General features: G+C 44.4%; 1 protein-coding gene across 10 annotated transcripts in view; it reads right to left on the bottom strand.

Annotated features, from left to right (window-relative positions):
* LOC120898686 (fasciclin-2) overlaps positions 1-14,711 on the bottom strand; it is a 56,828-nt gene extending 42,117 nt beyond the window's left edge. For 5 of the 10 annotated variants that reach the window (XM_040304851.1, XM_040304856.1, XM_040304857.1 and 2 more), the window contains exons 1-2: positions 14,558-14,711; positions 12,764-13,086 (exon numbers count right to left, since the gene is read on the bottom strand). In XM_040304851.1, coding sequence (XP_040160785.1) covers positions 12,764-12,839 — 76 coding nt within the window. In that variant the 5' untranslated portion in view covers positions 12,840-13,086; positions 14,558-14,711. Of the gene's footprint in view, positions 1-12,763; positions 13,087-13,731; positions 14,052-14,528 lie in introns of those variants that run through there. The other 5 variants (XM_040304860.1, XM_040304861.1, XM_040304852.1 and 2 more) reach the window with 4 other exon arrangements.
* Positions 14,712-15,126: the final 415 nt, after the last annotated feature.

The raw sequence follows: 15,126 nt of genomic DNA, 5'->3' as shown, positions 1-15,126 counted from the left end.
TCGAGCGCATCTGGCAGTACAACTCGTTTGCGCTTTAAATATATCCATCCACTTGGCGACCAACGACGACTGATGCTGGTGAATTAAAGTCATCTGGCAAATTGGGGCCGTCGTGCACTCGACTGTTGTTCCTGCTGCTGCCAGCCAGCTCGACTGTGCCAAAGACCCTTTCTTTCTCTTTTTCCGAAACTAAATCAAGCGATCTCAAGATGCTTTAGAGCCGCCAACTAGTGCATCAAAACGTGCTGCTTTGCGTACTCGCATTAAGATGTTGTGCCGTACCGTATAGCAGTTCCTCAGCAATCGCTCTTGCAAAAGATGCTAGAGAAATTCGCAATAAAACCGGGGAGAAGTAGCACATAACCTCGACCGACTTTTTTTGTCTTAGGAGATTGTTTTTGCTTCCCTCTTATACCTTACGAGTGGACTGAATGGATGATGCTCTTTCCTTTCATTTCCCGCGACCAGTGTTCCATCTGTTTCCGTCAATGGCTTTATTTATGTCTTACCTGTGAAGTAAAAAGAGAGAAGAAGAAGAAATGGTTTAAATTAAACGAATTATAACCAGCACACTCCTACTTAAGCCATTTAGCAATAGCGCTGATGTGAATAATTTCAAGAGGCAAACAGATTCGAGCCCCCTTTCTCCCTTCGTGTTGAATGCTGTCGATTTCAAAATAAGGCACTTTGAGGTCATTGAGAGAGCTGAACTTTATATGATTAAAACCACCTACACACTACAATTCAACCTTTCATCCGGAAAACTTTAACAAGCGTTTAGAAAATGAACTAAAACTCTGCGGTGTATAACACACGCAAACTGTGTACTCGTTCCAATTTTATCGCTCGAGGACAGGATTATTTCAGGTCATAATATAATAAAAGGGCGTTTTTCAGTATTGTATGACTTTAGACCTTCAGATACATCGAGAGATAGTAAGTATCGCATGATTAAAACCATTTTGCGAGAGCCGGTCTCGTAGTACAGTCGTCAACTCGTACGACTTAACAACATGCCCGTCATGGGTTCAATCCCCAAATAGACCGCGCCGACATAAGAAGAACTGACTATCCTGCTATGGGGGGGAGTCAATTAGTCACTGAAAGCCAAGCCCGCAAGTGGGTACAGGCAGGCCTTGGCCGACATCGGTTGTTGAGCCAAAGAAAAAAAAATATATATATAATAAAAGAGCGATCATAAAATGTCACAATTTCAAAAACAAAACAGCAGTGTAAGCTCTAAGAAAGCCCCTCTAACCGATAGAAAAGTAATGCAACACCTTTAGCGAATAAAAACACCAAATGGAAAAAATAATGCGGAATGTGATTTATAAATACATTTTGTGCAAATCAATGATAATATTGCAGTAGTAACAGGTGAATGGTCAATTAGTCTAGTAATATTTCTTCGAGTTACTTTTAATAATTCATATTATTTATGATTGACCATTTTGTTCAAAGGTGAATACCTTCAGCGTCATCAGAGCAAACTACAAAATAACAAGGTTAATTACGATTCTACTCACAACCCATTGTCACCTTTTCTGAGTAAGAACCCTGTTTTAACCTTTAATGGAAGTCCTTGGTCTTTGTCTTTTTGGTGCTTCAAAAATAAAGGATAATTGTAGACGTTTTAACTACTAGGTGAGGTGGTTTTTGTGGCATTTTTGAGTTGAGAGTTGACAAATAAACATCCTCATTTTTTGAGTAGGATGGAGAGGGTCGATGAAAATATGCCTAGCTTGATATGATACCCGTTCCGGGCAGAGGCTCAAAATTCTCAGCAAAACCAAATTTCAAAACTCGACCCTTAACCTTTCAACCCGGTTTTCCTATACGGTCTACGTAATCAGCACGTACTACTAAAACGGAAGCAAACCTTCGTCATTCTTCCCTGCAACCTGCCCGACCTGCTGTTGTCATTGAAAGGCCGCAGATTTCCGTTTCCGTACATGAAGGTCGTGGTGTGCTAGAATGTGTATCCCTGTGTCGCGTCGTCGACCACACGCACGCACGCACGCACGTACTGCTGTACGAGAAAATGGAAAACATCCCGGGACCACCGCGCTCGAATCTAGTGAATCAAAACAGGAAACGAGCAAAAAAAATCTAGCACAACCAGCCGTGCACAAAAGTGGGTCTAGAACGTACGTAGCGCAACTGCGGGAGCTTGGGCAAGAGACCATAGCGGCAATAGTAGAATTTTTTGCCGCCACAGACTCGTCGTCTGGTGTGGTGGTGGTTCATGTTTTAATTAGTGTACAACCTCAAGCTAATATGAGAGGCAGAGAAAGTGAATACTCCCTAGATCATCTCTAGAGTAATGCTTCTACGTCGATAGAATACTGCCAATCCGTTCCCCGTCAGTTCTGACACAATTTCCCTGAAGGTTCATATCCGGCAGTGTATGTGTCTGTATTTCAGCCCCGTCTGCTGTGGTTGAGCTTTCAATTAGTACTGTATATAGTATGGCGGTGGTTTCGGTTGCTCCTTCCACCAGCACACGCACAGGTTTTGCTTCACATCCGGAAATTACAGAAACCACATCATAATGTGCGCGTAAAAGTTGAAGGTGTAGCTCTCACAGCCTAGTTTAGCGGTGCAAGCCATCCTGAACGGTGATGACCATGATAATGACGTACTGGAAGCATTATACTACAGGTAGCGTTGTTACAATTCTACGGAACATTTTCACCAACAGCAAATCTCAGAAGACCACCGGACGCATCAACTGACAGCGTGTTTTGTTGCGCTTATAGACACGTTCTTCTTTGCGCAATACCGAGACGCATTTAGATGTCAATTGTTTTTTTTTGTAAAACAGTGCAAGCTAGAGTTCTAAAACATAAATGTTGTAAACTCTTCAAATGTACCTGCTTTTCGATCAGATTCTTTTGTTTACAGAACAATCGTTATTTTGTTCTTATTAAACATAAATTGTATACAAATTATTTGATTTAACCTGAGTAGTCAAAAACTCCTTAATTGTTGCAGCTACAGAATTTGATACAAAAATGCAACGGAACGGAATCCCACTACCCGGTGGTATCGATGCCAAAGTGTAGCAAAATACCTTAAATTTAGAGGTTTGCTTGCTAACTTTACTAATGCTACCGACCAGCCTCATAATGCTGCTGCACAATAACATTCCACCTACGGAACTTTCAGAATAATGTGCAGGAATTATCTAACTATCCTCACTCACTACGACTACACTCGCTTCCATTTTCGTTAACATTGCTCTTCAGCTTTCGACACACGCTGCGAATAATACGATCGTACAACAGTTTAACGCAGCGAAAAGTATGCCAATATGTGGAAGGAATTCACTATTCAAATATTTAGTAAACTTTATTCGGTAAGCTCTAACTGGCCTCAAATTTTGATGGCAGCCCTGCCTATGTTGAGGGAAGTTGAACCACAAGTGAGAATAATTGGTTTATAAAGCATCATAGACTAGCTGCTCAGTGCTAGTAACAAATCAAACCGCAGCAGCGTTCGGACAGTTTGGGCTCAAACACAAATTGGGCTCTGGGAAGTGGTCCCGCTCGAGCCATGGCAGGTGGTGTTTTACCTTCCCATTTTTCAGTTCGGCTTAGGAAGATGTTTTATTATTTTCATTTTCAGGCTAGGTTGGATGTAGCAGCAGCGAAACTAGACCAGTAAAAGTATAGTTGTACAATGGCGGAACACGAAACTTTTCCTTACGCGTGTACCAACTATCCTACACGCCCGGTATGTATAAATCGTTTCTGAATTGTGTACAGTATAAAGTACATCGATTGTGTCTGAAAACAAAAGCGAACACACCCTTCGCTCTCCTCACAGACATCGTTGTTCGGGAGAGATGCATCCGTGATTCGGTCGAACCCTGCAGCCTGCAGGGTACACACACACACACACACACACACACACACACACACACACACACACACACACACACACACACACACACACACACACACACACACACACACACACACACACACACACACACACACACACACACACACACACACACACACACACACACACACACACACACACACACACACACACACACACACACACACACACACACACACACACACACACACACACACACACACACACACACACACCAGTGTGTAATATTAGTTCCACCATTCAACCAAAGGTCCACAACGTTGTCCAAGTCCATTTTGTCGTGCTTTTAATTGCTTCTGGCTTTTTAATTACCCTTCCACCGAGAGACCTGCGTGAGGTGATGTTATTTCCCGCACGGAAAGTTCTCACGTTTTCAGAAAGCTTTTCTTGTCCGGTACTGAACCTGTGTCAGACGTAACTACTGCAGCAGTTGATAGTTGGTCAGCACATGGCGAACAACATGGCTTACAGTCATACAGTCCCCCGTCCGGGTCAGCCCGGTCAAATACGAGTTTTATGATTCTGGGAATTTAACATTTTCTCCTCACTTTTCACCTGCCCTAAATAAACGAGCGACTGACCGTTAGTTGCACTAGATTTACAAATTTTAAATGCAATACAACAACAACGTAGCAGCTAGGGTAAATGTTGAGCGGCGTGATGTACCGTCTTTATCGCTGCATAAATCATCACCTGTTTGTAATTAAATATTGTGACAAGCCGAAGCTGCACATCCGAATTGATACATTTCCAACAAACCTATAATCCAGCCGTTACTTAGCAGTTGAAAGAAGAATTACCATGATTTGCGGGGTACGGTACTGTTTAATTAATTCAAACTTCCGCTCCATTGCAACCTGGAAAAGGCACCTTGTGCAGGTGCGTAGTGCTCCTTCTCGATGCTCGTGTACATCGTAATTTCTAATGAATTAGGTAACTTTCAGTCCAAAATTCCACCGTACCGTACCATACTAGCGAATATTTAACGAACCACTCGTCAAATTGAGCTTCACACACTTGAACATCATGTTACATTTACAGCACACCGAGTACCGAGTACACTCCTGTGCATGCAAAATTCGCACACTGTAAGCCACGGGCTAGTACAGCTGGTGGACGCGTGTGGTCCGGTGAACCGGAAGCAAATCTGTCGGAACTTTCGCTCTCTCTCTTGCTCTGTGGACACACGCGTGTCTCGATGGTACGTACCCGCGTATGTGCGTGTTTTGCGGATTGCTACATGTGCAACAGAGTTAGTGCCCTGAAGGTACGTAATCGTATACGGAAAAGCACCGGATAGAACCCGCAAGTGACGCCACATCAGCATCACTTCCCCATCACACCTGGCAAAGGAACAATTGATTGCAAGCACCGGTGCAGAGCACACCGGAAAGTCAGATGCGGTGTGTTGGGCAACGCGAGTGTGTGGTTTTCAGGATATGTGCAACGTTCGTTGCAATTATCGGCAGCAGCGCCCGACATAGGCAGACGCATGCATTTGAAAGGTGTGCGTCCAATTGCGCACGATGCGTACGGATTTTGAATACAGCCAAATTAGTATTTTATTGCCAGTGAGGTTTAATATTTGGGCTCGTAATTTGCTGCGAAATACAATTAGGCAGTCAAATTTACGAAACTGCTGTAGTTTGAGCATTGTGGTGCAGCTCGAAAGCAAGGACTCGCTCATTAGTGCACTAGAATACTGATTAGGGCTCACACGAGAGATTTAATTAAAGGTGTGTTTTATCGGCAATCTAATTGGAAAATCTTGTTTGACTACAGTAGGTTCTGCTAAAACAATCACCAAACGACGTTCAATGGTAAAGAATGCCTTTTTCTCTTCGCAAGGAAAAGCGTCAGCTGCACATGAGTAGTTTGCAAGTCACCGCAAAAACACAATGCACATGTTGGTTTGTAAAATGTGATCCTGAAAGCTGCTCCGGTATATTGTTCTCTAACAAAACGAAACGTCTGTACTGGAACTCTGGGATATACACACCGCACAGATTCAACCACAGAAACGAGAACAGGTCATGCTGTACTATAGAATGTGTTGTAACGCATGCTTTCCGTTGTATGCGTAGTGCATGCTCAAAGCTAAAGAAGTAGAGTTGATTGAAAAACTATTATAAAGAGAAGGATGTTAACAAGAGTTGCATCCAAACCAATGCTTGAAATAGTTATAAACTTGAGTAGCAACTTCTTTTGTACTGACAGATGGATAAACTTTACTAAACAACCAAGAGAACAGATTTCCATGCGCAAATTCCTAGCTGAACATAGTTCATAGGTGCAGGCGCAGTCAAACACACGAAACGGTCGTGGTAATTTCCCGCCAAACGATGAAGGGGAAAAACGTGAGCTTGTATTATTTCCAGATACACACACACCCTGCACGGGCCGATCCCATTTCCAGTGCCAGGTGAAAGGCGACCGCGAGTGACACGACCAGCCTTTTCATTCGATGGGAGCGTCATTTGACGTTGAGCGTTGGGGGATAGAGGTTGATGCACTTCATTATGCTGCCACCAAACCAAATACCAAACACGAGCCATCTTTATACGTGATTGTCGGTTTGTATGTGTGTGTGTGTGTGGTTTGCAGCATAAAAGCAATTCCAACCTCTTTTTGACAGCCACGAGTCGGATTGAAAAGTACACGTCACGTTTCCTGCCTCCTTTACCGCGAGTAAAACACCATCCACTTGCCCTAATATACACCGGAGGTGTGGCGGTGGATGGTGGGCCAGTGAATGGAAACACAGAAATCAGCGAACGGGGAAAAAAGTATGCAGCGCAAAGCTGAATGAGATTTCCACCGTGAGAATGTCATTCCCGAGCGTTTGATCGTTCGTGCCGCAACAATTCGCGATTTTGCGCCCACCTTCTTTCCATCTTCGTTGCCTTCAAAGCCGTTGCCGGAGCTTTGCGGGGAAGCTTTCCTTTCTTCGCACGACGAAAAACGCAACCATGGCCGTAGCTCGTAGTACCATGGCCGTTCACGATTCTTATACTGCGGAATAAATGTTTCCCTCCATGCGTCTGCCGTGTGTTTGAGGAGTAGAAAAAGTAAAAGATCACGGTGCCTGCTCATCCATCCACATCGAGCAATGCAGTGCGGATGTGCTTTTAAAGAGATGATGGAGACATTCTGCATCACTCTGCTTTCTACTCTGCCTTTTCGTGTGTAACGCTTTTTCCCATAGCATCTTCTCGGTCCGAAAGGAGACGTTTACTTCCGGCAAAGGAAAACAAACACAACCGACGACACACAGAACTGTGTCCCACTTTGTGGTGGTAAAGGAGGATAAGACATCAGTGCATATCTTCCATGTGTCAGCCAGTGACGAACCCCGATGGATGAGCCGTTTGATTCATCGTGTCAGATGACGATGAAACGATCGCAGCGTTCTTGCCAACCATTCTGTGGTAACACTGTCAATGGTAAGGTGACAATGATGGCACACCGAACGAACGATGCCGATTCGGTTGGATGGTTTTCCAACGCACATCGGTGAGTTTCCGGCCAACGCCATCACAGGCCACATCCGTTGGACTCATTGGACTGTTACCGTGTTTCGCTTCAGCAAAGGGTGGGTTTAATGAGCGCCTTTTTGCTTTCCGTTGTCATTTATAGCTACATTATGCTTGTGCTGCAAATTATGCGTATGGATAGTGAAGCTGTTTCATTTGAATGTAAATAAAAATGAAAGTTTTCTCTTGGCCATCTTCTTTGTAAGCGTATTTTGGAGTAAACATTAGCAAGGATGATCGATTAAACTTAACATTATACATGTTATTAAAAAAAGAGACAGTTGAACACGGCCGTTTGATTGGTTGATTCAAACATTCACCGCTAGAATCAACACCACTTCTGCCTATCCACAAAATACGGAAACGTAATCAAGAAACGCTTATTTATGTTTGCAAAACCGTTCGTGCACAGCCTCCCCCATCCAATGGGTGACTTATTTTGGGGTGCTGCATTGTTGCATCAACACACCGCAACAAACCATCTCCAACACCACCACACCAGCCAGCAGGTTTATTTCGGTGCAAAACACGATTTGAAAGCGATGCATCACAACAAGTCAAGGCCACAAAAATAGATTACACGGTCGCTTTACATCACACCACAGCTACCAGTCGCAGTCTTCTCCAAGGCAGCGATGCTCGATGGGGATGCTGCTGTAAGACGGAAGAATTAGCGAACTTCTTGGTGTATTTTTAGTACGCTGGAAAAATATCATCCGACGCGTGTTTGTGTGTGCAACGACATAAGTGCACAGTTCGGTGGGCCTGGTGGGATGGATCGTTAGCAAAACTCCAACCGTATCATGAGCGGGTAAATATTGTGTATGAAGAAGCGGTAACATTGTAAAGTGGTCCAATTGGAGAGTCTAATTGTTATGAGATTGAAAACACATTCACATTCAAAAGAAATGTGCATTTTGAACGAGGTTTGGGGAATTTGTCTATAAACATTCAAAATTTGAGCATTAATATCATTAGTAGAGCTTCCCAAAACTATCAGAAGTTTAATGAAAATCTCCTCTAATGTTCATTATTGATGGATAATTTGTTCTATCAATTAGTGCGCATTATTCCTCCCACATTATTGGGAATGAACCACTTAAGCATGCATAAGCGTTTGCAAATCGTATGATTGACAGGGCAAAAAAGTTTCCGCAAGATTCCACTAATAGAACCAGCAGCAACGGCAGCAGCTAATCGATATGTGCGGTACCGCGATGTCACCGTTCACCGCACCGCATCATTACGGCATGCCAGTCACATAAGTTTTATGCACCTGGGTCGATGATGAGCGAAACAGAAAAACTCAAGAGCACAGAAACAACCACACCGGGGAATACCCTGAATGTCTTGAACATTCTCTTTCTCTTTTCCTTTTCCCTGAGGATGAACGGTGGTTTGGCCTGACGGCAATAATGATTGCAGACCGTGTACAGAGAGCTTAAGCAGCAACCGGAAAGGCTTCTTCTCGCATTAGAAACTAATGAGAAAAAAATGAGCCACCACCGCAGTCAGCGACCGGGGTGCAGTAGCACAGAGCGTGTCGTTGTGGGGTCATAAAACCTAACGCGGCTAAGCTGGGAAAAGCTTGGCTTGGGAAGTCGGATTCCCGTATCTCCGGGGATGACCTTCAGCTGTTCGATTCGGTAACTAAATACAGCCCCGGTTGTGACTAGACCATTATTGGTGGTTCCGAGAGAGAGCGACAGAGCCAGCTTATTGATTTGTTTTACTTTCTTAAGCTCTAAACCACACACACACAAGAAGCTCTTGAAGGGTGTCCGGTGAGACGACAGCAGTTGCATTGCGGTTATTGTGGATGAAATGGAAAAAAGGGACGCCGTTTCAACTAATCAGGTGCAGTCAGGTGTGCTAACAGTCTTGCTGTCTGCTGCACAGGTGTCTACTGAAATCGGTAGCTCTACGCTTCAACTGGATGGATCAAATGTCATTTGTCGGTGGCATGTGGCAAGGTTTCAGTTTCTAGGAAGCGAAATAGAGCAATGCACCATAAAATGCATTCTTTTGTAGAAAGTACCGCAGCAGTTCTAATCCAAATATAATACCTAACACATTATGGTTATGTTGACCTCTAATTGGATAATAAACGCGATGGCTCACGCTTCATTTTGAGATGTTTGGATACTATTCGAGCTACTCGAGTTGTTAATCTATAAATTAGTCCTTCGAACCGGATGCACTCGAATTCTTTGAAGGTTGTTAGTTTGACATACATGAACAGTGTTTCACTATAGACGCTTAGTTTGAGCAAATCAACATCACGTGTGCTTTACCGAGAATAATTACAGATCCAACCCAATTGTTAGATTTCAAATTCAATAATAAATTCATAACCCAATTTAAATTGGCATTTTACAATTTCACGGCACCATCAAACACCGGAAACAGCGACCACATGCGATACCCTTGACGTGCAAGTGTGTCGATCAAACGTATTAACATTCACTTGTTCGGTTTAGAGTTGTTTTATTTCCACTTCATCATACTCTCGCTGTATCGGGTAGTGCTTAGAAAAAAAAACGCTTCACTACTCCATGAAATGTCAGCACGTTGTCGGTCAGTCAGTCAAACCACTGTTGGCGACTGAAGGGCGGTAGCAGCGAGAGTGTACACTAAAAATAGTCCTACATGTCTGACACAAGCGTGTCTATGCATTGGGCCAGGAACATTCGAGTCCATCACACATCGATCGCAAGTCGATTCCAACGTTATCGAATCGATAGGATTTCTTTTTTAAATAGCCAACGTTGCCTTCCCTCGTTGGTTCGTTCATGTCGTTCTAGCAGCATTGCGCTCGTTTCGTTCAGGTTTGTTCGGCGGAACAGCAGGAATGGTGCGCTTCGGTGAGGTGTGTGGTGGTGGATTAGTGGAAGAATTTACGCAAGCTGCCAACACACTCGCCATGTTTGGTATCGACTCGTTTTCGGTCCACCATTACCCTTGCTCGGGAGCTTCATCCGCTAACAGGCCGAAGGGTCATCGAGATGGATACAGTGATCGAAGGATAGGTCACCTCCACACAAGTCCAGTTAGTGGTAAAGGTTGCCACTGCTCTACGACCCACTTGTGGCAGCAGTCTTACACTTTTGGTCAATACATCCTTCTTCCAAGACTAACACGCTCCCGGGGCAGACGGTCTCTCGTTCGGGGCCGAACTCTTTTCCTAACACTTTCGTTCCAATTTCATGCCATTTCTTCTCACCATGGACCACCCACCCTTTCGTTGCGGTTTCTTCTACCTTGCCCATCATTGGGCAATGTTTTGGCAGGCGGTCAAGTAGAACCGCTTTTCCGTTGGCGATGGGTGATCTTTTTTGCTTCTACTTTGCCATCACACTTCTATTCATACGCGCGCGCCTGAAGGAAATGAAAAACGCAAAGATTTCCACCGCTTTGGGGACACACGGACGTCCCCCGGTGCCGGTGCCCGTATTCACTCCGTTCGGTGCCGGTATTCGCGACTACGGACCGCGCAGCGGACCTGATGGAATTTTCTATTTCTGTCATCGGCACTACGCGCGACCAGCGAAACCAGCGGATGAGGCGTGCGTTTGCTGCTGGGTGTGTCGCTGTACAACAAAACGACCATCACCGGGTTTCTCGGCGCAATTTCTTTCGCCTTACGCGAGGGGGTTGCCTTTACCTCCCCCGTACATGCCCACCCAAGCGCGTTCTGTGCTGCAACCGAACGTCCTTTTCCAAGTGTTACGGAATACGGCACACACCACTTTCGTTGGTCAAATGGATGGACGGTAGCGAGTAGTAAAGAGAGCGTCGTTTGTATGCTTGGAGCGACTGTGTTAGAGGTGTTGTAAACGTTTATTCATTTTGTGGTGGGAATGTATAGAAAAAAAGGAAAGCAAAACAACTAGCATCCAGACCAGCTGAGGGAAATGTCCCTGAAAATGTTGGATGATTGCTCAAGCGAAAACGTCAGGTCCTCTCTGCGCTAGTACGGCATTGCGACATCAAATTGATTGGCGTTGGAGAATCAACATTTTGCTGCCAAGGAGTGTAATGGCACTGCATTGTATAACATTAACAGTTTATTTATGTTACCTGTTCCAACTCCGAATTGACGAAGCATTAATGGAACGTATACTCAAGGTAATGTTAGTATTTATAATAAACTTAAATTTAACAGTTACAAAAACCAATCGATAAACTTCAATTCAAAAGTTACCAAATCGCCAAAATTACAATAAGTTCTCAATTGCAATGTATTTTAAGGTCAAAATCACCAGATCTTTCCATTCCTCCAAAGGTCCCGATGATACAATACCATCCCGTGCGACAAAATAGCTTTCAATATGCCTGCAGACAAAACCCAATTATCGTTAGCAAAAGTTATAATTGAATATCTACACTGCTCATCGCATTAGAAAGACAGTTTCCCATTAACTTGCTATTAATAACGGTTCCTTTATCTCAAAAGGCGTGCTTCGTACACAACGCAACATTACCAAACCATTTTAAGCCCCCATTCCAGACACACCAACCGCCGTAGACGAATCAATTGACATGTCTGCCGCCGTGTTTTCGCCAAAGACAACAGCACACGTTTGGCACATCCGGCACAATACACGTCCTGTTGTGCATCGTCGTCACTCGGGCGTGTCCAAAAACAGCAAAAGATTTCCCCAAATCAATGAGTGCCAAGCATGAGGCAGACGGTATTTGCTTTATTAAACCGTACCACACATGCCGACGAGCATTTTCCGATCCGGTTCGTCTCGCGTTCGTCTCCGCCGTCGAGATGGTGGGATGGTGAAAAGAAATGGTTACACAAATTGTTCACTTAATTACCAGCCATCGGAATTCAACAACCTGTGCGTTGTTGCTAACACAGCCTGGTTTTCTCGGCACATGGTTCAAATTTCCTAGCACGATACAACCGTCGACAGAAGGTCTGTAGGCAAGCGAGCCGCAAGAACGTGCATCGAGGGAAAACATAAGCAGAGGGGCAGCATTGGATGGAAGGTTTTGTTTATTTACTGTCAAAAAACCCCGGCTCCCGCATGGAAGATGCAAAAAACAAGGAAACCGGTAGAATTACCTTGCCGTGGTAAGGGTTTTGGTGGTGGTAGAAGGCAGAAGAACGTTTTACGCACAGCACTCGGTGACCACCTGTGCGTTTACGGGGCAATATTTTCTAAACATCTTTTCATCGGTTTGTTTTAACTGATTGAAGGGGTCTGAGAATCGATTCGCATATCCCACACGACGCCTATCCTTGGCATACATTGAAGAGGCAGTAATTGCAGGGTGTAATTTTATTAGTCTTGATGCTGTTTCCCACTTACCTATAAGCGTCATCCAAACGAGCAGCATCATCACGGCCGTTGAGCTGACGATGCTACGGCCATATTGAGCTGCCATCTTGCCGGTCGGTTTCCTTATTGGTCGTGCGTTAGCGGGAAAGGTTTCCTTAAATTTGCGCGTTCGCTTTTGCACCCTTACTCAATCAACCTCCGATTGACCGATCAGGAAGTAAAGCAGAATTCACTTTTTATGGAGTGAATTATACAATCTTTTACACGTTTTTGTTTTGTTTCACTATAAACTATAACACTCTGTAAAGTTATGTTAAGCAATCATTTTCACGCAAAGACACACACACTGCGCACTGAAATTATTGAATCATTTCGTTAAAATCGCTTATTATTTAAAAAAAATAACTCGATAATTAAATTTAATAAGCAAAAGACTGAAATATCTGTTTACCAAGTATTAACCCGCTTTTAAATCATAAATAGCCCCCCATCCAGCTCGAGCTTTTGAATTTGTCGATCAACGATCAAACGGTCGGGCAAGAGACAAAATCGATCTACCACCACCACAAAGGCAAACGATCAAAAGCACACCCACTCGTCGCCTCAACCCTGCCACACGTTGCGGCTTTGCGTGAGACGCTTTTATGATCGTGTATCAAACGCGTCGCTCACTTGCGTCGTTCGGCTATACAAGTGTGTGGCCCGTCGACCGTGACGTCACACAGGTGCACAGGTATTCGTAAACATTGAACGCCCTGCTGTTGCTGGGTTTTTTTTTATATGTTATCTGCTTCGCGTTGTTCATCGCCTCTCGTACCAATACACAAACACATACACGCATACACGTCAAACGATCACACCTTACGCAGGCCCTTCCCTTCGCTTTTCATCTTGTTTAAGCTCGCTCCCTGCACCCTGCACTGCATCACTTTATGAACCTTTTGTTTTGGGCTTCTTTCGATCGAAGAACACACGCACTGGACGACAGTGGGCTTTACCATTATCTTTTATTCTGCCTTCTTTATCCCACCACCACCCTGGCACACACCAAGTGTACGTTCCGCGGGTTAAGGGTTTGCCGTGACTCCACGTACACCAACACACAACACTTCGTCGTATGTGCGCTCAGGTTGACTTTAGGCACCGTGTTTTGTGCCCGCACCAACACATCCAAACCGCAGGTGATTCAATCGAATCGATTAGGAACAATTCCTCTCATTTCGAGCAGCTCAAACGGGTGTATTCTTGAACATTAGTCGGACGGGAAACAGCATAGAATAGCTGATCGTGAGATGAAACTAACGCGCACACAGTGTTTTAATCAACTCCGGTCTCCACCCTTAAACAATAACTCACACACAGCCCCGATCGTGGGTTTTGTTTTTCGGCGAGGGGGTGGTTTGGGGAGGGTGACAGTACACACCACACCAAGAGCTGGGCCAAGCGACGCACAGCACAACACACAACAATTGAGCCCCGTCAAGCTCGCTCTACCACCGGCCACGAACGACGGGTGGCCTGGCCGCGCGTCATTTAATCCAATTTACTTCACACTCGCGCGTACGCCCGTCGTTAACTAAGAACAAAGCTTCTAAACGCACTACAGCTCCAGTTGCATATTCGAGCGGCAGGAATTGGCTGCAGGATTGTGCAACGAGCAACGTTCACACAACCGCCCTACGGTGATGGTGGGGTTGATGCTTGCCTACCCCCTCTCCTTCTCCACTTGCATTTAGAATTGCAATTGGCTAAAACTAAAAAAATAACTGCACGATCACCGTTGATCACAAATTACCAAAACAATTGCAATTTGAATACACTCACACACATACACAAACGCTCGAAAAGTGTCACGGCGCGGTTTCTAACACGCACGCGGTTCACCAAAACTCAACTCAACACACACTGCCAGTAGGCGCTAGCGGCACACACGTCCAGCACGGTACGCGTCTGGTTGGCGAATGAATGCGGATGAATTCGAACCGACGGTTGGAAGGCGTTTGAAGCAGACCCGCGTGCGTTGTTCGGTTTGCGTAATGGTTCATTCTGTACGCGATAGATGTTTAGGCGGCAACACTGTGGGTTTGAGCTGGAACAGAATTTGGAGCATGGGATTGTTGAGAGAATGCAAGACATTTAAGCAATGACGAAAGTTCAAATTTAGATATTTTTAAAATAATCATTTAAAAACCATTTTTAAATTACCGATGATTTTTTTCTATTTTATCCTTGAATGCTTAAAATAATAGAGCTTATTTTAGATAAAAGAATAATACGTCAATAATTTGGTAGTTTTGAATGCATTGTAACAGTATGTTATGTTCGTTAAAAGCGTTCGTTTGCGTGGAAGTAAAAGAAACGCTACCAGAGGCAAACGCATCTGAATGAACACC

Source organism: Anopheles arabiensis, chromosome 2 (genome assembly GCF_016920715.1).
Source record: "Anopheles arabiensis isolate DONGOLA chromosome 2, AaraD3, whole genome shotgun sequence".
In the NCBI taxonomy this organism is placed as follows: Eukaryota; Metazoa; Arthropoda; class Insecta; order Diptera; family Culicidae; genus Anopheles; species Anopheles arabiensis.
The sequence above is the reverse complement of the archived record's forward strand: the minus strand, read 5'-3'. Positions and strand labels throughout refer to the sequence as shown.